The sequence below is a fragment of the Ooceraea biroi genome, chromosome 14 (assembly GCF_003672135.1).
Source record: "Ooceraea biroi isolate clonal line C1 chromosome 14, Obir_v5.4, whole genome shotgun sequence".
NCBI lineage: Eukaryota > Metazoa > Arthropoda > Insecta > Hymenoptera > Formicidae > Ooceraea > Ooceraea biroi.
The window spans coordinates 3,395,136-3,419,171 of record NC_039519.1 but is presented as its reverse complement, the minus strand read 5'-3'; the positions used below and the strand labels follow the sequence as shown (position 1 = coordinate 3,419,171).

At 37.8% G+C, this 24,036-nt stretch overlaps 4 protein-coding genes across 6 annotated transcripts; 2 read left to right on the top strand and 2 right to left on the bottom strand.

The window, feature by feature from the left end:
* Window positions 1-1,070: 1,070 nt before the first annotated feature.
* LOC105286844 (protein phosphatase 1B) lies at window positions 1,071-12,662 on the top strand. 2 transcript variants are annotated; one of them, XM_011352099.3, is made up of 6 exons: window positions 1,071-1,365; window positions 1,970-2,900; window positions 3,181-3,298; window positions 5,890-6,007; window positions 6,553-6,607; window positions 9,273-11,251. In XM_011352099.3, exons 2-6 carry the CDS (start codon window positions 2,088-2,090, stop codon window positions 9,300-9,302), a joined length of 1,134 nt encoding a protein of 377 aa, XP_011350401.1. In that variant the 5' UTR covers window positions 1,071-1,365; window positions 1,970-2,087; the 3' UTR covers window positions 9,303-11,251. The 2 variants fall into 2 exon arrangements, with proteins under 2 accessions (XP_011350401.1, XP_011350411.1); XM_011352109.3 differs by lacking the exon at window positions 9,273-11,251 and adding an exon at window positions 12,111-12,662 and having other exon boundaries at window positions 1,072-1,365.
* Window positions 11,762-18,270, bottom strand: LOC105286836 (beclin 1-associated autophagy-related key regulator). The gene is made up of 9 exons (XM_011352079.3): window positions 17,480-18,270; window positions 17,185-17,290; window positions 16,918-16,999; window positions 16,602-16,839; window positions 16,164-16,354; window positions 15,936-16,092; window positions 15,623-15,799; window positions 15,377-15,515; window positions 11,762-15,162 (listed from the first exon to the last, which is right to left on the bottom strand). Exons 1-9 carry the CDS (start codon window positions 17,677-17,679, stop codon window positions 15,001-15,003), a joined length of 1,452 nt encoding a protein of 483 aa, XP_011350381.1. The 5' UTR covers window positions 17,680-18,270; the 3' UTR covers window positions 11,762-15,000.
* Window positions 18,271-18,462: 192 nt separating this feature from the next.
* Window positions 18,463-19,891, top strand: LOC105286861 (iron-sulfur cluster assembly 2 homolog, mitochondrial). The gene is made up of 3 exons (XM_011352120.3): window positions 18,463-18,725; window positions 19,172-19,393; window positions 19,473-19,891. Exons 1-3 carry the CDS (start codon window positions 18,649-18,651, stop codon window positions 19,648-19,650), a joined length of 477 nt encoding a protein of 158 aa, XP_011350422.1. The 5' UTR covers window positions 18,463-18,648; the 3' UTR covers window positions 19,651-19,891.
* LOC105286872 (golgin subfamily A member 2) lies at window positions 19,737-22,545 on the bottom strand. Of its 2 annotated transcripts, none has more exons than XM_011352130.3 (5): window positions 22,041-22,545; window positions 21,026-21,877; window positions 20,801-20,950; window positions 20,487-20,720; window positions 19,737-20,403 (listed from the first exon to the last, which is right to left on the bottom strand). In XM_011352130.3, the coding sequence occupies exons 1-5, from the start codon at window positions 22,101-22,103 to the stop codon at window positions 20,377-20,379; spliced, it is 1,326 nt and encodes a 441-aa protein (XP_011350432.1). In that variant the 5' UTR covers window positions 22,104-22,545; the 3' UTR covers window positions 19,737-20,376. The 2 variants fall into 2 exon arrangements, with proteins under 2 accessions (XP_011350432.1, XP_011350440.1); XM_011352138.3 differs by having other exon boundaries at window positions 20,801-20,947; window positions 22,041-22,543.
* Between the last annotated feature and the right edge of the window lie 1,491 nt (window positions 22,546-24,036).

Sequence of the window (24,036 nt, the reverse complement as noted above, 5' to 3'; positions counted from 1 at the left end):
TGAATTGAAAATTCAGTGTATATATAGACTTTAAAGAATACATATGCGGCTCTTTTAACCGACAGCTTTGTAAACATCGATTTCTCAATCGCGACCACAGTGCAAGAACAAATGCGACGTTCGAATGAGCGATCGCTCGCACGCTCGAATTCTCCCTCGTACGCATGCGTGGCGCGAGGAAACTTTTCTCGATCGCGTGGATTCGAACGCCTGCCGTTACGTTCCACTTTCCCATGATTATTTGGAAACTGGGTCGTGCGATAGGCTCCTCGGAGCATCATCACGCGCATTTTTACGCGCGAGAACGTGCCCAAGGAGCGTGCGCGCAGGAGGATCAATGAGTATATTATCTCAATCGCCGGCCGCGCGCGATCGTTATATAGAGATAGACGCGCGCTCGAACGAACGCGGATTAATGGAGTGCATCTAGGTGTAATAACGTGTAATCCAATGACCCGTTGACGTCCTCCTCGCCGTAGCGGAATTCCCATCGGCTATATTATAGCCGATCAATAAGCCGATCCGGCGTAACGCGCGGACCTAGTAAAAAAACCCCAAGTCATGACCGGCGTACGTGAATTCACCGAATCCAGGGCATCTATCACGTAACTTTTCCCCTAGGATGGAAAATGAAAAATGAAAATTTCTTCATCTCAGCAGCAAATCATAACGTAAAAGTTCACGCGAAATTTTCATGTTTCATTTTCCATCCTAGGGGAAAAGTTACGTGATAGATGCCCAGTCCGTACGTGAAATCGGCGCGACGCCGCTCGAAGTAAATGACGCGGCGATCGCGATCAGGAGCGATCGATCGAAGGCTGCGAGAAATCGTCCGCTGCAACGCTCGCTCGCTCGCGACGGCGACGGCGGGAGTCAACCCCGTGTCGTGTCGTGTCGTGTCGTGCGCGGAGAGCGCGAGGCGAGTTAATTTTACTCCCGTTTGCGTTACTTGCGTGTGCGATCCTTCGAAACGGGGGTGATCCGGCGAGGCTTGAACGGAAATCGCGCGCCGCTGATTGGCCGGCGGTGACGACCGCGCGCGGGCCGCTATTAATAAGTCGGCGCATGCGCCGGGCGCCGAGCGCCGTGTGTATCCGCCATTCATGCGAGTCGATTTCGTTGTTTCTGTGTGTGCTGCTGCGGGGCACGAGTCAGCCAGGCGGACGAACGAGGACGTGTGGTGCGACGGTGGAGAATATTGTTCGCGCGGCCCGAGTAAAAGCACGATGCGAGCGCACTGATACCCTCGGCGAGGATACATCGCGGAATAGGCAGCAGCGGCAGCTTGGCGACGATTCATCTCGAGCGCGCGCCCCGTTTTCGAGTACCTGGAGCGACAATGATACTTGGTCACGGTCCGCCGACGTAAGTTCTGCTCGCGAGCGAGCCAGCCAGCCGCGTGCGTGCGTGCGTGCGAGCGAGCGAGGCGAGCGTAAACTATTTTAGTCGCGAAAATTCGCCGCTGCCAAATAAGAAGTTCAACGTCGTCGAAGCGGTAATCGCGTCGAACGCGCGGACACCGCTGTTCTCGTGTCCGTCGATCTTGTGCGATATCGCGTCCCGTGACAAAACGTCCCGTGTGCGCGCGGCGTTATATCGCTCGCGTAACGCGCGACAACGCGTGGCGCGGAGAACGAGGCGGGTATTGTGCCTCGTACCCGGTGATAATAACGCACGCGCGCACGTTGAACGCATCTCGGTTGCGCTCTCGCGGAGCATTCCCGCTGCGTAGTGCCGCTGGTGGATCGTCTCACGTCCAGTCTTTGTCGTTTGAACCTCGCACCCGCGGGCGAACGTTGCGTTATCGATGCCTCGTCACTGTGCACCGTCGAGCACGAATCTACCGTGGAACCGCGTGATGCCGCGCGCGCGGAGTACAGTTGATTCGTTTCGCCGAGATCTCCGAGAGACGTCGAGAACAACAGCGCGAACTTACATTTCTGCTGTATTACGAGTTGTTTGATTTTAGGTAAAGACCAGAAAGGGAAATGCCATTTTGAGGGATCAGTGAGGAATGATGCTGATCAAATAATAGGGCGAGAAACACAAATTAGTCAACTGATTCAACAGACATTCGATAGAGTAATATGGGGGCATTTCTGGATACTCCGAAGACGGAGAAGTGCAACGAGCATGGCACCGGCAACGGCCTGCGATACGGCGTCGCCAGTATGCAGGGCTGGCGGATGGAGATGGAGGATGCTCACAGAGCGATTCCCTGCTTGGAGGGTGGTCTCTCAGATTGGAGTTACTTCGCGGTGTTCGATGGGCACGCAGGTGCACTAGTGTCGGCCCACAGCGCGGAACACCTACTGGAGAGTATAATGCAAACGAAGGAGTTCAAGGCCGAGGATGTGATCAAAGGGATTCATTCCGGCTTCCTGAGACTCGACGACGAGATGAGAGATCTACCTGAGATGAGCTCTGGCTCGGACAAGTCCGGCTCGACGGCGGTCTGCGCATTTATCTCGCCCAAGAATATTTATATCGCCAATTGCGGCGACTCGCGGGCGGTGCTCTGTAGATCCGGCACTCCGGTCTTCTCGACGCGGGACCACAAGCCCGTCTTACCGGCCGAGAAGGAGCGGATTCAGAATGCGGGCGGTAGCGTCATGATCCAAAGAGTTAACGGATCTCTGGCGGTCTCTCGGGCACTGGGCGATTACGAGTACAAAAATCTAAAAGATAGAGGCCCTTGTGAGCAGTTAGTGTCACCGGAACCGGAAATATTCGTGCGAGACAGGGACGATGAACACGATGAGTTTCTAGTTTTAGCATGTGATGGCATTTGGGATGTAATGAACAACGAAGAGTTATGTGATTTTATACATTCAAGGCTACTTCTAACTGATGATCTAGAAGCAGTTACTAATCTGGTTGTAGACACCTGTCTTTATAAGGTACATACATATTTTATGAGTAATCGTGTCTTTCAAATTAATTTATTAACAATTGTACTACTGAAGTGAGTCAAGATTTATGTGTAACGTATCAATATATTAAGAAGTACTAAGTTTTGGAGAAAACTTTCTTAAATTTTGTTTTGAAAGTAATAAGACCTTGTTGCTCCATATTTAAAATATCGTGGAAAGTAAATATAATAAAGGAACAAAATTTTTTGTAAATAATTGTGTTTTATTAAGAAAACTATTTAGGCTTATTTGAAATTTTAAATTACAGGGTAGCAGAGATAATATGAGTATAGTACTGGTGACGTTCCCGGCTGCACCAAAACCAAGTCCTGAAGCACAGAGGCAGGAGGCTGAGCTGGAAATGGCTATAGAAAGGAGAATTAAAGGTTCTTTAACTTTTCCATATTTACATCCACTATATTCTTTCTGTTGTTGCATTAATTCAAGAACGCAATGCCATACACATCACAAAAATGATATAGTTAATTAATATTTTGTCGGTATATAATGTGAGTATACATATATATATATATATATATACATGACAAGTTCTCGATGCATAGTTCATAGAAACTTGTGCACGACTGTGAGAAATCTGATAGTGCCAAATGAAAAAGGGTATTTCTTAGATTATAAAAAAACGTTAGTATTATCGTGAAAGAGTTGTTACCAAAGAGTTAGTCTATTTTTAGCAATATACAGTTTTTCTTAACGTCACTAGAGATTTATAACGTCCTGCAAATATATATTTTGCTTTAATAAGATAAGAAGAACGATATAGGAACAAAGTAATAAGAGAACTAGGAGTTACGACTTGAAAGAGTTGAAGTAGTTTACTGTAATTCATAATCAGGTGCAATATAAGGTAGTGAAAACTAATTTATCAAAAGTAGCTATATTAATAGTGCAATTTTATCAGACTTTAATAAATTGATTTGTTATCGTAATTATCGAGAGTGATGTGTAGTATCTTAAAACACTTAATATAAAAAGTACATAAATGTTTCAATGGTATTTTCAATCTAGTCGGAGGAAAAGCTTATTTTCCGAATACAAATTCATATTTAGAAATTACATATCAATATAATATAGAGTATGTGCCATAAGATACAACTAGCCATTACAAAGTAAAATCTTTTATAAGAGTGGCAAAAATGTTTTCTAATGTTTTACGATGCACACACAACAGAGCAATAATAACAAACTAAATTCTTTAAAATCTTGATCTATATTAACTTTAATTGTGACTTTCAAGCAAATGTCAATGTTGAAGCTTGCACAATCAGTTGTACAAACTATATGTAATAATAACCACAAAATGTGTGATTCCCATTTCTTAACATTGCACTCTGTGATTAATAAAATTGATGTTTTCTTTGTACGATATACGTATATCTATGTCACACATGAAAACGTGTTTATAAAATGTTGATGTCTTACATCGTTTTATATGTTGATAAAAAAACAGAGTACGTATTGTCGTTGGAGTTTTACTTTAATAATTTTTATCACATTGCATCTGTTCTTTTCCACTCGTCATCTTTCCTCGTGCAAAACGTTTCACACGTATTTCTCATAAAGTAATGATGAATATCTAGTTAAGATGTGAAAACAGATGCAATCAAAATTGTGGATACCTGACTTAATGTAACATATAGTATATATTTCTCAAAACTACTAACTCGTGCTATGTGTTAGTCTGCTATGTGTAAATGAAAACGCGGGCTCTCTTATCAGGAGAATTCAGATACATTGTAACATAAAGCAATGTCCACTTGTTTTTTTAATACTCTTGCAAAAATATATAAATTGCAACGCCTTAAAGATATGAGTACAATTGCGCGATATGTAATAATAATATGAGGATATGAAAGATGCAAATTTTTTCCATGCACAAAACAAAGATTAATTTGTACCATGAAACTAATATAGATGATTTCATCATGTAATGACATAAGTTATTAATAAACATCATGCAAACTTATTGTCGCTGAGAGATGTGTTCCACCCTTGGAGTTGATAAATTAGTTTAAAGCTAAATATTTAAGTAAAAAAAAAGCTGCAATATATATTAACGAAAAGTTGTTCCTCTTGTTTGTATTCTTCTTTTAAAGTTTGTCTAAACCATGTCACAAGGTAGGTGCAAATTTTCTTACAAGAATCTAATCTCTTGTCCATTATTATTATACACTTTTGATATAATTTTTTTAACAATGCATTTCTTATGGAGGAACATTGCAAAATAACATTTTTCTTTGTTTTTTTTTAAATAAAAAAGTAGTTTTTATAAAAAGAGACATGCAATTCCAGAGGTGGACAATTTTTGTATTATACTGCACGGACTTTGCCGAAAGCGCGTCTAAAAATGTATCTACTTAAGACAGGAGTATGTTTCCATAAGAAATGTAATGTACTATTTACTCTTCCGGTCCTAAGTAGATGCATGTACATGATATTGTTACATGTACATCTTGATTTCTGCTACTTATTTTACAGTTAGTTACATTATTCCCGCAGGCACCGCTTGACAAACTGCATGTAAAAGAAACTATGTAACGTCTGCTATTTCTGTCGTGTAACAAAGTTAGCATAGTTCAATATGTTTTAGACCGCTATTTATTTTCACTTTGAAGTTGTGTCGTATCGATTAGGAATGGAAACACGCACTTGTAATCACTTGTATGAATGCGAATAAAACGATAAGTTCGGATCGAGAAACTCGAAGCGAGAAGGGTGGAGAGCTGATGTATAATTGCTGCTAATACATTTATAAAAATCTTTATCGTGAATATCTCCAATTACACACATTAAGCGCACTTTATTGAGCGTACACTTGCATAAGAGCACTTAAGGTTGCACTTAATCTAAGAGGAACACATGATTCATTGTTATTATCTAATATTTCGATATCTGATATTATTTTGATAATCTAATCATGAGTACGAGTTACCTTAATACCTTTTTTTTGTATTTGTAGAAATAGTCGCCCAAGAGGAGGACAAGAACGAATTTGACTACCTAAAAATGCTTGAGCTCCTTAGAGGAGGTGACCAAGACTTTCCTTACCTACCTCCTGGTGGTGGTCTTCATGCTAAGTAAGTTCAATAATATTGATACAATTTCTGGAAATTGCAACAAATATTTAAAATCTTTGGACACGTACCGTTCTTGTCGCTGATCGTCATTTAAGGGGTTAGTTTTTATACCGCGAGTATTACATAATTCCGACAATCCGAGAAATTAATTCGTACTTACATGACGCGTACACGTTTACATAATTGCTTTTAAGCTGATAAGCGTCTCAAGCACATTTCGCACCTTTAGTCATACATTTCCGTTGACAAAAAAATTAAAACAAAAAAACTGAGCCGTTTGCTGTCCCTGCTGTAGTGAGATCACTGTAACGTTAACGTTCCTACTACCAAATATAACGGAGTCAACAGTCTTCCAATCTCAATTTGGCTAGATTCCAGAATATAATTAGATTTCTGTCGTGAGAAACTCAATAATTTTATATTTGACCTTCTATAAAAGCGTCAGAGTGAGAGAATGCATACACATCGGTATCTGCACGTACGCTCAAGAATTTAAATAACACAAATTGATTTAATCTTGTAATCTTTCTTTTTTTTTCCTCTAGGCAACCCTTCATCGAGAAAGTGTTTCGGGAAATATGTCCCAACAAAGCGTGTAGTGTAAGTGTTGGATACATCCCTTTGACATAACTAACCCTCGAGATCTTTTTCTATGCTGCATCTAATGTACAATTATAATAATAAGACCATATTCCATATTCATATGAAGATGCAGAATTTACCGTGAAACACATTTATTTGGATAGTAATCTTTAATGTAAGAAGGTCCTGTCAATGTTAAAGAAAAATTACGATTATTGTATTATAAACTGTGAGCCTTGACGGAACTAAGTTTGTCGTGAAATATATATAATTAGTAGATCTTTACAAAGTTAATTAATCTTAATTGGCCACATCAATCAGTGCGTAAATTAATTAAATATATTATATATATATATATATAATATATTTATTAAATATTACGTTCTTTTATAAGTGTTTCTGTCTATCTGTATTGTTTGTTCAAAAAGTCACGCTACATGCAAGAGTTTTTTTACCTATAATCGCAACTTCAGTAGTCACGACAACTGGTTAAAACAGTTTCTGGAATTTACCTAATGGATATATTTCTCTCAAAGATTATAAAACGTAATTATATATATATATGTATGTGTTAGGGGAAGAGATATGGCTGAAACTTAAGTACTGCATTAATGAATGTGCTTAACTAAGTTCCACAACTTTGTGCAAATGATTGATTTGCAGATTTTAAGCCAGTTTATAATTTTAATGGAATAATAGTACAAGTAAAATATCAATTACAGGGGGACTAAGGATAATTATAAATTCTATCTTTATTTTTAATTTTATATATATAAATATATTATATATACGTGTATAATACATGCTCCCCTATTACACTGAACAATATATATATTTTACCTAGAGCATAAAAGGATTTGAGCAACACGTCACACACGTATGTAGAAAGAAAAGAAAATGTAAAAAGAAAAACGTTTTTATGATTGATGGCATATTTCAAGAGAAAATGTAAAGTAGATCCTTGTATAGTTTATAAACGATCCCAATTAATTAATGACTTTTTTTCACCATGTAACAACTTTTTTTATGATATTGTCACTATGTTTGAATTTTATAAATTTCTTTTCAATCAGGCAGAATAACAAAATGTTTATATATATATATATATATATATATATATATATATATATATACACATATTACAGTTATAAGCAGAGGGTTAAACAGATGATACACACACTAAGAATTAGAAGTAGACGTAAGATGAATAAAAATGGAGAATTAAATGATATGAAATCAAGTAAAGATGTAAGTTTTAATATAAATATTGTAAAAAATCTGTAGAGAATATAATTTTAATGTTATTACGTATGCATTTATTTGAAGATGTTTTAAAAGAGCGATACCTTTAAATATTTCAATCACTGTGAAGTTTGCACAATACAATAACTACCGTACGTATTTTATACCGCTTGTGTATAGCTCTTTAACGTGCGAACAAAATTAAAAATTACCCTTATTATCAAGAATGTATTTTCCTCGACTGTGTACAAAAAAACTTCTGTGTTGTAATAATATGCGATGCGTCACGAAGCAAGATTTCCATCGAACTTGAGAAGAACTTAGCAGAGTATTTCTGTCGTACCCTCTTGCCATGTTGATAAAAATACATAATATTACATTATATATATAATTATATATTTTTGTAGATCTAGGAAATTAGCGCTCAGAATATATATTTACCGCTGATCTGATCGGTATTCCTTACTCTTCATTTATGATTAGTGCTCGATATATCGGATTATAATTCTGTGAAGTATAAATGTGCTTCGTAGAATTCAAAACTTACATAGGAAGAGTGGGAAAACCGATCACTTAGTTTTAAAAATTATCAGTCTTGTACATACACACACGTACACACACGCGCGCGCGCGCGCGCGCGCACGCACACGCAGAAAAGTTGTGTCTGAGAAACTATGTACTGATATTTTCTTCAAATAATTTTAAAGATGAATTTATAGCACTTAGCAAGGAGGCCTTGAGTTTAGTTTCTTAATTTTTTTAAAAATATTTCATCTTTGAATCAAACAAAATTGGCTGTTCTATTGCATAATATAAAAGAATATCAGTCTTTTTATGCCGAGTACAAAATCTATTATAATCATAATGATGTTTGTGATTATTTAATAACAGCTTATTATATAAAATGTATTATTTACAATGTATATTTTCCAGATACTTGGCGTATATCAAAGCCATAGTTTCTACGTAATTATTGCATACAATCTAACCAACAATAATAAGATAAAAACGTGTGACCTGTATGTTTTAGTATCACTATGTATGTATGGATAAATAAATTGGCTTTGCGAATATGAAATAACGCATATCAAACGTCGACTCGTTTGTCTTTGACTTTAACAATCATTTTTCCATATACATATTGAAACTGTCTTTTCGAAGATATATATAGAAACTGTACATCAAGGCCATCCTCGTACGATGAAGTATACATGTACCAAAGTATATTACCGTTTCTGGTTATAAATGGGGATATCCTGAAATTAACAAAGAAGTTAAGACACAATCTATTATCGTTTTTAAAGTAATATATTAGAAATAAAGATACAAAAATCTTATGTGCGGAGAACGAAGTAACTCTCTATTTTTACTAACAATGTCTCGATTAAATATGCGAAGATACGAATATACTTCACTGATATTTAAAATTCTTTTCTTTCAGATCTCATTAATAGGACGCGGAAATTTATGAGGTTTTACGATGAGGCTTCAGGCGGAAGATGCTTAGATGCGTTAAGACATAAGATTGTAATCTATGTATAAACGTTTTTTTATTAAACGTATCGAAATGCAAATAACATTCAAGATGGCTCATCGTGAAATTTCAATAATTTTCACGTTCTCGAAATTGAATAATTTGTCATTTCTGTCATTTTTTTAGCATACAAAATTAGATGAAAGAGTATTAGATTTTCTTTCACAAGATTGTGAATCATAAATGTATGTGAAGCTTTATAATTTCCTCAAGTGATCGAAGTCTAGCTAGAAACATTATATAGACACATTATACTATATATAGATTATACGGATTTATAGTTTGATAGCTGAATATCCTTTTGCGCTGAGCTTTCGTGCCTCACTTAGTGACAGTGGTATAACATCTATATTAATGGTATGTGTTTCCAATTCATATTGTAAACAATTTGTAGAGTTATGCAGACACGTTTTTAAATGAAGGAATCGATCATCTGTTTGGACAACACATTACCTTAATTTGATAGCTATTTACAAATGATGTTTGTTATTTATACAGTTAATGTATGTAAGCTACTTACTTTGTAGAAATTCGGATATTTTAATACGAGCTATCATTTCTCTCTGTAACGATAAATTCATTTTAGATATAGTCCTATTCTGCACATTGAGTGTACTACATGTCATTAAGCCAAATGTTTCATGAAATTTCAAACACGTAAGTGATACATATATATATATAAAAGTGCAAGCGTTGGTTATCGTTACCATGTGTACAGACAAACCTGGATTTGTACTTATTTGCTACATATGTTTTTCAGATATTTCTCAATATTTGTATTCTACAGAATAGGACTATTGAAACAAAAATTGTGTAAAATATATGCCTTCATAAAAATGAGAAAGTAGTATTTTATTAATCTTATTGTTATAAAGAATTATGTATATTAATTAAGTTCAGTTGGCATAATTACAATAGTGGGTTAACTAAAACATCGCATTTATCTTTTCGTGATTTCATCATTGTTACCAATGTTATTCAATATTATAATTAAGAGCATAGAAAAATCACAGTTATTAATTTTATCACTGGAAAATACTGTAATGTCACACTATTACAATCATTTCATGTATTAATCAATCGTACACTCTACTCTATTACAATCACTTTTCTCATCACTTTCTCAAGTAGTCTCATAATTTTCAGTTAGTAATATTTTACGACTGCTAAATGATCCATGCACTACTAACAAAAGAAAATCCTTTCCTTTCTAACATTTTCACTATGTTATTCCTTCTAATGGAGCACTATTGCTGTTACCGTGTCACACCTTTTCCTTAATAAGAGAAATATTTATGTCACATAAATATTTATGTTACATAATTGTTTGTTTAATTAATTCAAAAGAAATCTGTTTGATGGGTTTGAAGATAATGGCTACGCAAGCATGTCTATAAATTATTACTTAATGTCTTCAAAAGCTTCTTCCCTTTACTTTATTGTTCGGATCACATCGAACGACTACACATACCTTTGTTATCAGAGATATAGAGACCTGCACCTGACCAAACTTCACGACAGCTATTTGATTGACCTGTTTTCTAATTTAAGAGGGAAGCATACAAGTTGATATATATATATTATCGTTCTCAAGATTGGAGCTTTAGGATTAACATACATTTATATCTAAAGTATACAAAGTAAAGTATACAAAGAGAGCTAAGGAAACGAAACCATTAAGATATTACGACAAGCGCCTGTTGTACTGTAAAATTTTAGTAATAACTTAAATGCGGTATAATGCTACTATTTTAGATATATTATTACCGTGTGTGTAGAAAGTTGTCGACATGATTGTCTATATGATATTTGTCCATGTTACTGTACATAATACACGCATAATTAAAATAATTTTATAGGAATAAATCTTTCGTTTTTGATCATGAATAAAACATATATCATTTCCGATTCACTTTATCTATTTTCAAATAATTATATTACGTCACTGCGAAGCTTATCTACGTCACTAAAATAGATAGTATTGCTGTTGTATAAGTAAAGCCTGAATAATTTCAATTTAAAATAATCCTACTGTCACAATATGAAAAATGGTATGTTTTATAATTTCTAGCATTATTGTAACATAATTACAGAATGTTTATATAATGGAATAAGAGCAATATAAATATGATAAAGTTATTAATTTATAACGATAATGAATATTTGCAAAAAACGAAATCATGATCCAGAATATATTTTTTTATGTTTATTTTATATATATATTTTTTTGTATTAGCGACATCGCGCTATACATTTTCCCTAGAAATATGCTGTTGATATCAATAAATAAGCTGATGTTAATATAAAAAGCTAGTAGATTACTAAATTTTAGTTGTTACTACATAATAGTTTGTAAATAAAATTCTCTAAATAATGTTCGAAAACAGCTAAAATTAGACTAATAATAGCTAATGTATTTTATTAACTTATTATTTCGTGCTTACATTCATCAAACATTTATCAAAATTTCAATAATTATTATTTATATTTTACATAAAAACAAGTTGGTTACGATTTGATATAAAATATTTTATGTTACAACAACTTGCAGCAAGTTTTTTAATACTTAAAACATGATGTTTTGCCTGAATCGATCTCGAAATATCTAATATCGGTGACGAGATGTATGCATATTTATAAAGAACGTAATGTGTGTGCGCATGACTATTGTTGTTTGTCATATTTAAACCCTCGGAGAAATGTATAATACAAGGATTAAAATACTATATAATAATATGCTTACAGAAATCACAGAGCAGTTAGTGTATACGATATGTATACGATTTCATACATGCGAAATTGCAATAGACTGGCCAATCTGAAAGTGGTGAAAATGAGATAGCTATCATCAAGAGTCACACAGTGGAGTGTTAACATGAGCAGAGACTGTGCTGAATGGTAACCGAATAATATCGCGGATAATATTACCTTACGTGTTTTACATCATACATAAAGAAAGCACGTTGTGCAAAAGATTTCTTGCTTAGTCAAAAATGAAACAGTTAAAGATTTGAAAGTCTTTTATAATGTGTGTTATACTTCAGAGACACCTTTCTTTTTATACATTGAACACACACACACACACACACACACACACCTACTATATAATGTGTAGAAATTGATGTATCTTGAATTGATAATGCTAAAACAAATATGATTGTACGCATAATAGATTTTAAGGCAGAGTCAATTTTTTTGAATTTTATTATATCTCTATGTACCACCGTATCCACCCCTTGTTTATGCAGTTGAAACATTTTATTGAGCTTTTTAGGAAATAAACTCTTTTGTGTTTTGTACATTTTGTACAACCAAAACCATTATTCTTTTCCATTGTAGCGGACTTGCTTCTGTACGAGAGCTCTTATCCCTCACATCGAGAGCTGCCTGTACCATACCAGTTTATTTATTACGCGTATAGTTATTCATGAATTCGCTGATATATTTACGCGTGATATATATATATAATGTATCTATTACTTATGTATTGGATACAACACTCTATGGGTTTCTTTTATATATTTATTCCAAAATATTGAAGAAGATACAAAAGGCCTAAAATGGTATGGTGTGTACCGTTATTGGTATATTTAAAAAGTATGCGATATTTCTTATTGATATTACTTAAATATACAGCAATAACAGTAAAAAAAAACAGATCCTAATTTATTCGAGGTATCACAATGTATCTTTGTTCAGATAAAACATAGCCGTTTTACGATAATAAGATAAAAATCGTGTATTATTCGTCCACATACACGCTCGCGCGTGTGCTCGCAATACTTATGCTACTTAAAATATTTTATTGTTGTACATTTCCAAAAAACGATTTAAGTTGTTGCGCTTTGCGATTCGGCTTTGTCATTATCTATTCCAACGCAAGTTATCTAATTTGGAACGTACTGGTAACACCCTTTTACGCTACAAACAGCAATTACGCTAAAATATAATTTGATTGTACATATATAAGTAAATTGGGGATATAGTTGTGCAAAATCATATGTATGTATATAAATTTATGTGTCTGTCAACATTCCAACATCATAATTTATCTATTTGTAAAATCTTTTTCTTATCTTGTCATATATTATAAAATGTTATAACATTATTTAGAAAATTGGATATATGCATAAGAAAATTATGCAATATTACAATAGATAGGTCTAATTATCATTGCACATCTTTTTCGCATTACCATTCTTATTCGCGTCTAAAAAATAATTCCTCTTATCAGAAATTTTGACGGTGATGAACGTTGCATAGAAAGCAATAATTTCTATAATTATTAAATATATTATGCTATATTTGTGTGTGTTAATTCCATCATCAATAAATTATTAACTATCTTACCTCCTGGCCTTTTCCATAATATTGGACGGCCAGGAGTAAATTTACTATTTCCTTCCTAACAAATGTGAATATTAGTATCAATAATACGTTGTACAAAAATAAAATAAAAATATTCGACATTGGCTGGGCTAAATATTCAACTCAGAAAACCGGTTATTAATTATTAGCTTATAAATATTGAATTTGTAAAATTATGTGCTAGCCTTTCATGGATAATCATATATCCCATGATGACCACAATGACCACAATAACCACAACGCGTTATTTATCAGGCGTTCATTTTATCTGCTTAATATAATCAAGTTAACGTAACACATTTTATAATACTTGTTCCTTATATTATTAAGTAGGAAATGTTTAACGAACCTCTTGCTTTTTTTTTACGTTGCACGATAAGAAATATGCACAATGCTACGTAACACGTTACACGTAATAAATAACGTATCTTACGCGGAGTTATTAAAATATTTCAGCACTCATTTAATGTATTAAACATTGATCTCATCAGCGATTATTCAAGAGCATTACGTTACAGTTGCAATCAAAGCCTTTTATTGCCAAACAGAAGAGTGCAAAAGACTGGGCCAGAAAATTCGAAATACTGTGAAATTTTTAATAATTACATTAAACGAATTTCGCAATAGAAAATATATTGGTGTATACGAAAGTATACTCATTTTTGTATACATATACATACATATATATATATATATAGTTACATCAAGTGCAGTGAGCATAGAAAAGGCAGTCATTGCACAATCACGTACTCTAATAACGAATTCTACAGGTATATGGCTGCCGCTAATGTACATTCCTGTTTTTGTAGACCATCAATATCCATCTTCATACGTCTCGATTATCTCTAGACTATTTATTTGTGGTGCATTGAAATATAAAACGTCCATAAATTTGTTAAACAGTCGTACGTGGTAATAATCTTTCTCTACCTTAGATCTGAACCTATTTAAATTAAGTTAGACGTGTCAGATCTAACGAAATCCGTCACAGCGTCGTATTTGAACTACCTCGTGTGTGTGTGTGTGTGTGTGTGTGTCTGTGTGTGTGTGTGTCGCGTATGTCGATTAAGAAACTCGTGCACTCATACGCATATCGTGTCGATCTTAATCGCATCCGCGTCGTCGTACACATAATATAAATTACATATCGTTTCTCTTACATCGCTTCATCCGCAGAGAGCTTTCTGCAGATTTTGATTTGATTCGAGATGTCCGCGCGATCAGTGGAGTTTATGGAGAAGAAAACTTACTGGTTAAAACGAAAGAGTTATTTATTAGTCCACCCTCGCCAGATCGAGGCGATGCTAGCTGCCGCACTCGTTACTAGACCACCGGCGACGCTCTGATGCACCTGCATACTGGACGACTGCTGACTGATCATTGCACCGGAAGTAGGTACCACCATCTCGGGACAAGCCATGCTTGGTACCTGTACCATGTGCACATCTTTTCATTGGTATTCTACTGTTTACATAGGAAGATCGCTCGTAAGTCCTTAGAAAATATATATGTATATATCTTAATATTTATTTTTAAATATTAATATATTTTTTAAGGATTTATTAAACGATCCTCGTATACTGATTCATTAGTATACTCTGCCCTGTTCTGTTCGATTCGTCGCAGAAGTATACGGCACTTACAGAATTATGACTTACGGACTCCCATCCCCAGCACGCATCTTCTTCGTCGGAAGCTGAATCGTCGCTGTTCTCCAAATCGGGGACTAATTGACTATGAAGTTGCGCTATTATAGCTGGATCGACTTCCATTGGTCCAATTCTGCGGCAAACGCATATATATGTGCGCGTAAATACATTGTATTGCAATTAGCGAAAGCTTGTGAACCGCGATCCCGATCGCGGATAGGAAAAGTCGTCTCAAGTTACCTCCCGAGATCGCTAATTTCCGTGTTGAGCAGGTGCATCAGATTTTGTAACGTACGCATGGGATGCAAGACCTCGATGTTGGTGTTTTGCGTGAAGCACAGGTGTAGCACGTTGCTGTTTAGCCTCGCTACCTTCCTAGCGAATTTTTGGTCCGACAATTCATTCCCGCAGAACTCTCTGAAAAAAGAATTATAAAATACTATGTAAATAAATAAATTTATAAATAAATCCTATTTAAAATTTATGAAAAAAGAATACGTAGCACGTAACAACACATATTTTAAATATGTAAAATATATGAATCCGTACGTACCCGCAAGTAACTTTGTACGGTAGTTTCACGTTAACATAATAGGCAAGAACATTAACCAGCTGCGTAGCGTAAGTTAGAGCAGCGCTGATATTGTATGCCGGGTTGTGCATCGCGTTCTCCTTATTCGCGCCCGGCACACCGTCTTTATTCGCCGCGACTGAACAAACACACCACATCATTTACATTTGCGTTACAATATACATTCGCAAGCAGAACCAACGCAATTACCCCAGAGAGAATAAGCACTGTAGTCTCCCGTCGCCGATAACGTCGGCTCCACTATGCAGTGATGGATCTCTGACGAATTCTCTTTATCACTGATCCATCTGCCGCGAACGTACGACGTGCCCGACGCATCTGCCAATGCGCTCGTGACGATATCTGAAGTGGTGCTGTCACTGTCGTCGCTGCTGCACAAACTGTAAATAATATCTGCGATATTGCGTCGCCGCATTGCCCAGTAAAAAGAAAAATGTAGAAATATAGAAAAGAAAAATATAGAAATAAAATTTCTAATCATTCTAAATATAATAAAAATTACAATGACTGTTTTTCTTATTTGATAGCTAATATAACGATATAAAATGTGCGAAAGATAAATAATTATGCTTTTTTAATAAGTGTTAATATAACTTTAAATTTAAATGTTTGAGACGAATGTAATACCTCCTGTTTGGCTGGACCTTAGACAACGGAAAAATGTACTGAATCAGCTGTTTGGCAGCGGTCCTGATGACTTTTTTCAACTGTTCCCTCTCCCTGTTTACAGCCTCCCTTTGCTTCTCCTGCTTCGCCCTCAAACCGCTTACGATGCGCTGCAGCTTTTCTATTCTATCTTCTTGCCGCGGTAATCGCAGTATTAACTGGGAGTTAATGTCTTTCAGAATGCCCAACTGTTCATTACCTATACGGAATATAATTAAATATAATTAACACAAATAATAATTTGATATCTCATACCGTTGCAGATTTTAGGTTTTACCTTTGTCAATGCTCTGCCTCGTCTCATTCACCAGAGACTGCAGCAGTCTGAGTCTTTCTTTACATATGTTTATATCACAAATCTGAAAACCAATTTTTAAGATGAGATATCTTGCATCCCCAAGTGATTATTGCATAGAAAAATATTTCAATTATACATGATTATAGAAAGATACGTGTATACATTCAAGACACAATGTTTAAATCACAATTTTCCATAATAGCTTTAATGTTAATAAAGAAATTAACAGCGTTATCTCTACGGTACCAGCTTATCCCTCTGCTTGTGCTTCTCAAGAGCTTTCATGCACTTCTCCTCCAACTGAGCTCTGGCAGCCTTCAGCCGTACCAGCCGCATCTGCTTATCCGCGAATCTAGGCAACGTCAACAACAATTATAACCACAGCCAAGAATGTACTCCGAGGTGCAGCACTAGATAGCTAACGTCCGTGTTCTAGGAATTCCTGACGGAACGCGGAATTCTCGAACGTCTCGGAAACGCGAGAGGGGGAGAGAGAGAGAGACAAGATCGTCTCGTGAACGACAAGCCTCGTCGAACGTACCGTTCGGAGTAGACGGTGTTCGAGTGTATAAAGTCGCCGTTCTGGACGCACTGGCGGCAGTAGAATATCCGGCGGCTGTTATGGCACAGCGGACACTTGAGCAGATTCATGCTGAGGCGGCTGGACGCGTCCTCCAGCTCGGATGATAGCTGGAAGTCCGCGGGCGCTGTGCACGAGCCGTCGGAGCTACTCGTCGCCATGATCAGCAGCAGCAGCGGGGAAACAACGAGCCTTCCTGCTCTTCCAGTTCCACGTCGTCGTCGTCGTGCGATTGTCTTGTGTTGTGTTGTGCCTCATCAGCTGATCTGCTATTTACTCGCTCGCGCCGCCGCGGCCCTCCGCGCGCCGCGCTCCGCTCCTGCCGTTCCTCTTCGTCGCAATATTCCTCGTCGCTCGCTCTCCGTCTTTCCCCCGTCCCCGTGCTCACTTGTTCGCTCTACTCCATGCTCCAAGGATCGCGCGCCAGATAGCCGCGACGACCGCCGTTCACCCGCGATCGTTCAACCATTTTGATAACGCGCTTGAGTCATTCTAATGATCGAGTGAAAAGCGCCGTCCAGGTGTTCACTAATAAAAATATTAGAATTGGAGCTTTGACTTCTATTATACTTCTATTGCGATTCATTCGATGTTTCTAAACGTACTAAATATCTTACTTTCATTGAAAAGCACATTGTAAATTGTGTCTTCTGAATGCACCCGTTTGATGGACAAAATATCAGTTGCATAAAAATATAAAAATATAAAAACATATATGAGTTGTGATTTTTTATTCAGTTAAAACAGTTGTTTGAGACTTGGAGAATTCTTTATTTTTAGATGCAAATTTTATAAATGTCATATATTATTTTTTTAAATAATATACGACTCTGTCCTTGTAAGTTCTCTTTATTTTCTGGCTCATCTCCGTTTCGATTACAGAACTAAATTTGAACAGCGCGCCACAGCTTCCCTATAATGGCGGACAGTGTCCATACTCTTACTAGAGGTACTTTAGCCGTACTTAATTAGCTCACGCGTTCGGTCTATCGTTGCTACATTGTCCTACATCTGGTGAACAGTGAACATAGGACTGACGCTGAAGGTGTGTGAGAGCGTTCAAGCGACGTATGTCCTTATATATATGTAATGATTGATATAGACTCAACAGCTGATACGCGATTAAAAACATGACGAAATTGAGCCATGCCGTGTGGGGCCTGTCCTCAAATTTTGTGGCGAATCGATACTTCTCCCGGTTATTAACGTGAGTAAAACCTCAGTCTGCCTCGTGGGCCATATTCAAATTTAAATGGCGCGAGAATTCTTTAACAAATATATAATATTATATCGAGTTGTAACAGAAGATCGTAGCGTTTAATCTTTTTTTTTAATGAAAAAAGGATGACAAGTTCTGGAAGGATAGAATCATGAAGCTACCACAAAAATGGAAAATGTCAGAAATAGACAGCGCATATGTAATTAAATAAATATATATGTATATATATATATATATATATATATAATAATTTTGTCTTGGAACTTTACTAAAATAACGCTACTTTTGTTACAACCCAATACTTGCATTGCATATTCTAAAACTGTGACAAAATATATGCCTTTCTATTGCATAAATATACATTATAATACGTAAACAAAATACGAAAAACGGTGGTTTATTAAGTTTATCATTAAAATAAATTTATCCCATAGTTTGCCACGGTACAATGCATCTATCGTTGCATCATCCCAAGGATTATCAACGAATACCTCTGCCAGATCTGACGACGCATTGATCATCAGCGACAGCTGTGTGAAACGCTTGAGAGAAATAGCAAGCGATGGCACGTGCCTGAGAGTTACGGTGGAGGGAGGTGGTTGCTCTGGATTTCAGTACAAGTTCGACCTAGACTCGAGCATCCAAGAGGATGATAGGTACGTATCGAGACGCACGTCGTTTCGTGTGCAAGCGTGAGCTAATGCTTGTAATCAAGTCTCATTCTCCGTGCTTTAGGGTGTTTCAGAAAGATGGTACCAAAGTGATAATAGACTCGACGTCTTTGGAGTACGTCAAGGGCTCGACGATAGAATTCCATACAGAATTGATACGATCAGCCTTCAGGATAACGAACAATCCTCTGGCTGAACATGGATGCAGCTGTGGCGCCAGCTTTGCCCTTAAATTGGAGTGAATGGTAGAGGCATCTACTTACATCTTTAGTAGATCGGCTAGTGTAAAATTCTGTCGACGAAGTAAACGTTCAAGTGATTATTTTGAGGATCAATTACGTTTTTTATTTATTATTAACACACAAAGCAATGCATACAATTGCTTTGGCAAATATACATTTATTTTATCACAACACCTACCATGAACAGTAGCTGTACATATTTCTCTTTTTTTCCGTATAATATAGTATAATTTACAATTTACAGTTGCGTCATATTTTTATATATTTTCGTTACAAATGTCTAGCAGGTGTGTGTGTACATGTGTGATACCAAATAATTATATTACCAAAAAGGTTAAAAATATCGTTAATAAGGAATTTCGATTACATAATTTATCCTGCTTATCAGATTGTTGTAAATAAGCGTGAGCAAATAGGAATAATCGTTGCGTACATATAATGTAGAGAAGAGTCGAACTTACAGCGCGGCGGCGTTCGTAAAGAGAACGACGTCGAGTAAGTTGTTTATTTTTATTTTGATTTCATAAATAACATAACGTCGAGTTGTAGAGAGCTCTTCAGCGTGCGAGCCGAAGACGGGAGTATGCGTTCGGAGTTCGATAGATCGCTGCTTACCAGGTATGTGAATTGTATATGTACACGTAAAATTATATTTATTAACGATCGTGATTAAATCATGCCACTGACGGAATGTTCAATGATTGTTCTCTGCAATTCTGACCTGGATCACTTCTGTTTTCCTCTTTTGCTGTGCTGAAAATTTATCATGTACGATTATTCGGCGTCGAACGTCCCCGCGCGCGAGAGGTCGTTCGTTCGCGTGCGTGCATTTTTACCTTATTAGTTAATTCGAATTTCAATTGTTGTATTTCCTCCGTCTGGAAGATGAGTTTCTCGTTCATGTTGGCAAGATGCTCGCTCATCGTGTTGAGCTGCGTTTTGTAATTTCCCTCTTGCGTCTCCTTCTCTCTGTGTAAACTATTATAATTAGAAAGTGTCTCTAACAGCGACGTCTCGCACTTTTCTCTCTTCGACTCGCTCGTGTCCAACTGCACGTGCATGACTTCGTTCTGAAACACGAGGAATCGGTTTAGGCAACGTCAGGCGTAGCTTCGAGTAGTGAGGATACAAGATATACATGTTTCATTACATTAGCGGCCATAGCTAAGTTTTTTACATGACAAATGTGCTTCTCATTCGTCAACCTTTCAATTTCTTCCAGAAAATAATCCCTAATCTTCGATTCGCGAGCTTCGATTTCCTCAGCTAGCACGAAAGGCGCGTCCAATTTGCCAATCTGCTGACAGAATGAATAACAATTAGACAGAGATAGATATAACGTTTCAAAGAAACGAGGCAATGCGTGATACACTACCATGTTACTGATTTCCACAGGTTGCAGCGCGTCGCTATCGATGTGGGAAGTCGCCGTGGTTCCCCTCTGCTCCAATTCATCGTACTTTAACTTGAGTATATGGTACTGAGCCTTCCAATGATTCGCTTCCTTCTCTAGGTCACACGACTTGGCGTAGAGGAACTCGTTGCTCTCCTCCTGTGACTTCTGCGGCTTGCCCTCGCCAAGGGACTTGGAGGACCTGCGCGAGGCGGAGGGTGAGGAAAACGGGGACGGCTCCGTCTGACGGTGATTCGAGAGTATCGCTCTCGGGTCGAAGTCGTAGCCATCGCGTTTGCCCTCATTGCTGGACCACGATACAGTCTCCTCTTGCTTCTGCCTGTCGTTCAGTTTTCTCTGCAGGTCACTCCTCTCGCGGTCCAACTTGTCTATGGTGCTCTGGTACTGGCACTCCGATTCCACCCTCGACTTCTCGCAGTAGTCCACCTTACATTCCAACTGCTGTATCCTATCGCACAGACTCTCAATCTCACTGTCCTTGTCGCTGATCTGCGACAACAGTTGGGCGTTCTCCACTATCTTCTTCTGAAACTCCTCGTCCAAGATGTTGTTCGGCGGCGCCGCTGGTATCTGACTGTTATTCTCCGGCGCTCTGCTCTTACCCCGCTTGGACTTGTTCTGCGCCTTGTCGAGTTCCTCCTGCAGCACGGTGATGCGTTTCGTCAACTGCTGATTGCGAAATGTCAGACTGTCGATCTCCTGCTCCGCTCTACGGAACCCCACCTCCCTCTCCTTCAGCTGATTCCGTATATCCGTGTTGCGTGCCTGCTCCTCTATCACAGCCTTCTTCAATACGTTCACCTGCGCACGAATCTGCAAAAATCATTCTCCTGTGACATCCGCGTCGCTAAAGCGAAGCTTGACGTACAAAACGAGGGACGCGAAGGGAAAAGGGACGCGAGGCAAGGCAAAGTTAAGGGATGACGCGCAACGCGCGAGAACACAGAGTCCGTTGTATCTTACGAGAGTGCCTCACTTTTGAGTATTCCGCAGCGATTTTCTGATACTTGGTCTGCAACTGACCGTTGACACCCTCCATACCTTCCTACCCCCCGCGTGTCCGTCTCGTTAACGCGGCCCGTCCGTTCCGAGTATTATTGACAGCTGGGCATCGCTCGTGTGGCTTTCGGGCACCGTGCTCGCGGCGCCGGGGCACGCATCGCGCGCACTTCCTGGTGGCGGGGAGGTTGTCGCGCCGTTGTCGGCGTGACGTCCGAGTCCGAGCACTCGGCACGATCGCGCTAAACCGCGAGGTACTCCTCCGACTCGCACCCCATCAAACAACCTCGCGGCAGGACGGATACGGCACGCTGAATCCACGAAGATTTCTCGCGCGCGAAATTTCGACGAACGTTCCTGCGTGCGCGAGCGTGCCAATAAAAAACGCCCCCAACGCGAGATATACGCGGCCTAACAGATCATGCCGAGTCCCGCACGCGTGCAGCGTCAAGTATACGTCACTTGTCAGATATACGCGAGCAGACGGAAGTTGGCAGTTAGTGCACTCTCGAACTCGCGGCCGATACATCGACTCGATACATCGTATCGGCCGCGGCCCGTCGCGAGACGTGCGCGCGAACGTTGCGCATTGCAACGATAGCGTTCTCCACGCAAGATAAGAGAGTCGTAAAACGGCCCGACGGGATATTTACCGTGCGGAAAAGTCAACGCAAACACCCCGCGACACGGGACATCGGTTAATCGAACGGGATCGCTCGCCGCTTCTTCCACGATGGAAAGTAGGCGAGCCAAACCCGCCATTACGGTAAATGAGGGTTTAAATATCTGCCTTGAAAAGGATTTCACGCGAGAGGTTCTCGTAGATTTGAAATCAGTCATCATGGCAGTTATATGTTATCAATGTAGATAATCGTGTGTTTGATTTAAATTCTTTCTTCGTCAACTTCTGGTAAAATTGTTGGATATCTTTATTGAGAAAGTAGAGAAATTACCGAGCTGTTTTACTTTAAGGCGATCCTGGAGTCGTCTGTATTACCGGCGGAATCGGTGATTTTCCTGCATTTTTCAAGAAATATATCTTTTTATTGAATTCACAGAATGAAAAATCCTTTTCCACGATGAAAGTACACACAATAATGTAGTGTGGAAAATAGGACTTAACTTTCCAAATGGAAAAAAATCAAAATTGTGATTTTTTTTTCCATTTGGAAAGTTAAGTCCTATTTTCCACACTACATTATTGTGTGTACTTTCATCGTGGAAAAGGATTTTTCATTCTGTGAATTCAATAAAAAGATATATTTCTTGAAAAATGCAGGAAAATCACCGATTCCGCCGGTAATACAGACGACTCCAAGATCGCCTTAACGCTAATTATATGGCTGCGTTTGGTTTGGATTTGTCGCACGAAACATCGCACAATTGGCGTATGCATTTCGCGACTTGCTAATAAAATATGATTATATTATTATCCTCAGATTAAGGGTGATTTCTTCTTCTTACATTATTAATCAGACGAAGAAGATAAAAAGTACTTTACGAAATTTTAAGTATACGCATTGATATGAATTTTAGTTAATCAATTCTTGTTAACTCTTATTTAGAGATAACCTTAGTAGATTCATATTGCATTAACTATTATCATAAACATGGTGTAAGTAAGCGTAGTGTAATATGCGAGATTTAGTAAAATTTATTACAATTAATTTTACGCGGAAATAAAATGTAGGTATTGCCTCAATTACCGACATGTATTAATGTCGATAAGTGCAACTGCAATGGTTGTGTGATAGTCGATATTATACCGACCGCGCTAGAGCGAACGGTCGCAATCAATTATTTAAAGATGGCGATACATTGACGTTGCGAGGCGGTACATACACTCATTTTGAGACCAACGGACAGTTGCTCATCTGATTTCCTCATTCAGTGTAGAGGCTTTCCTAGACGAAGGTTTAGATTTAGATTGGTCATCAGTAGTGGCGACAGAGGAAGGATTGATTATTAAAAAG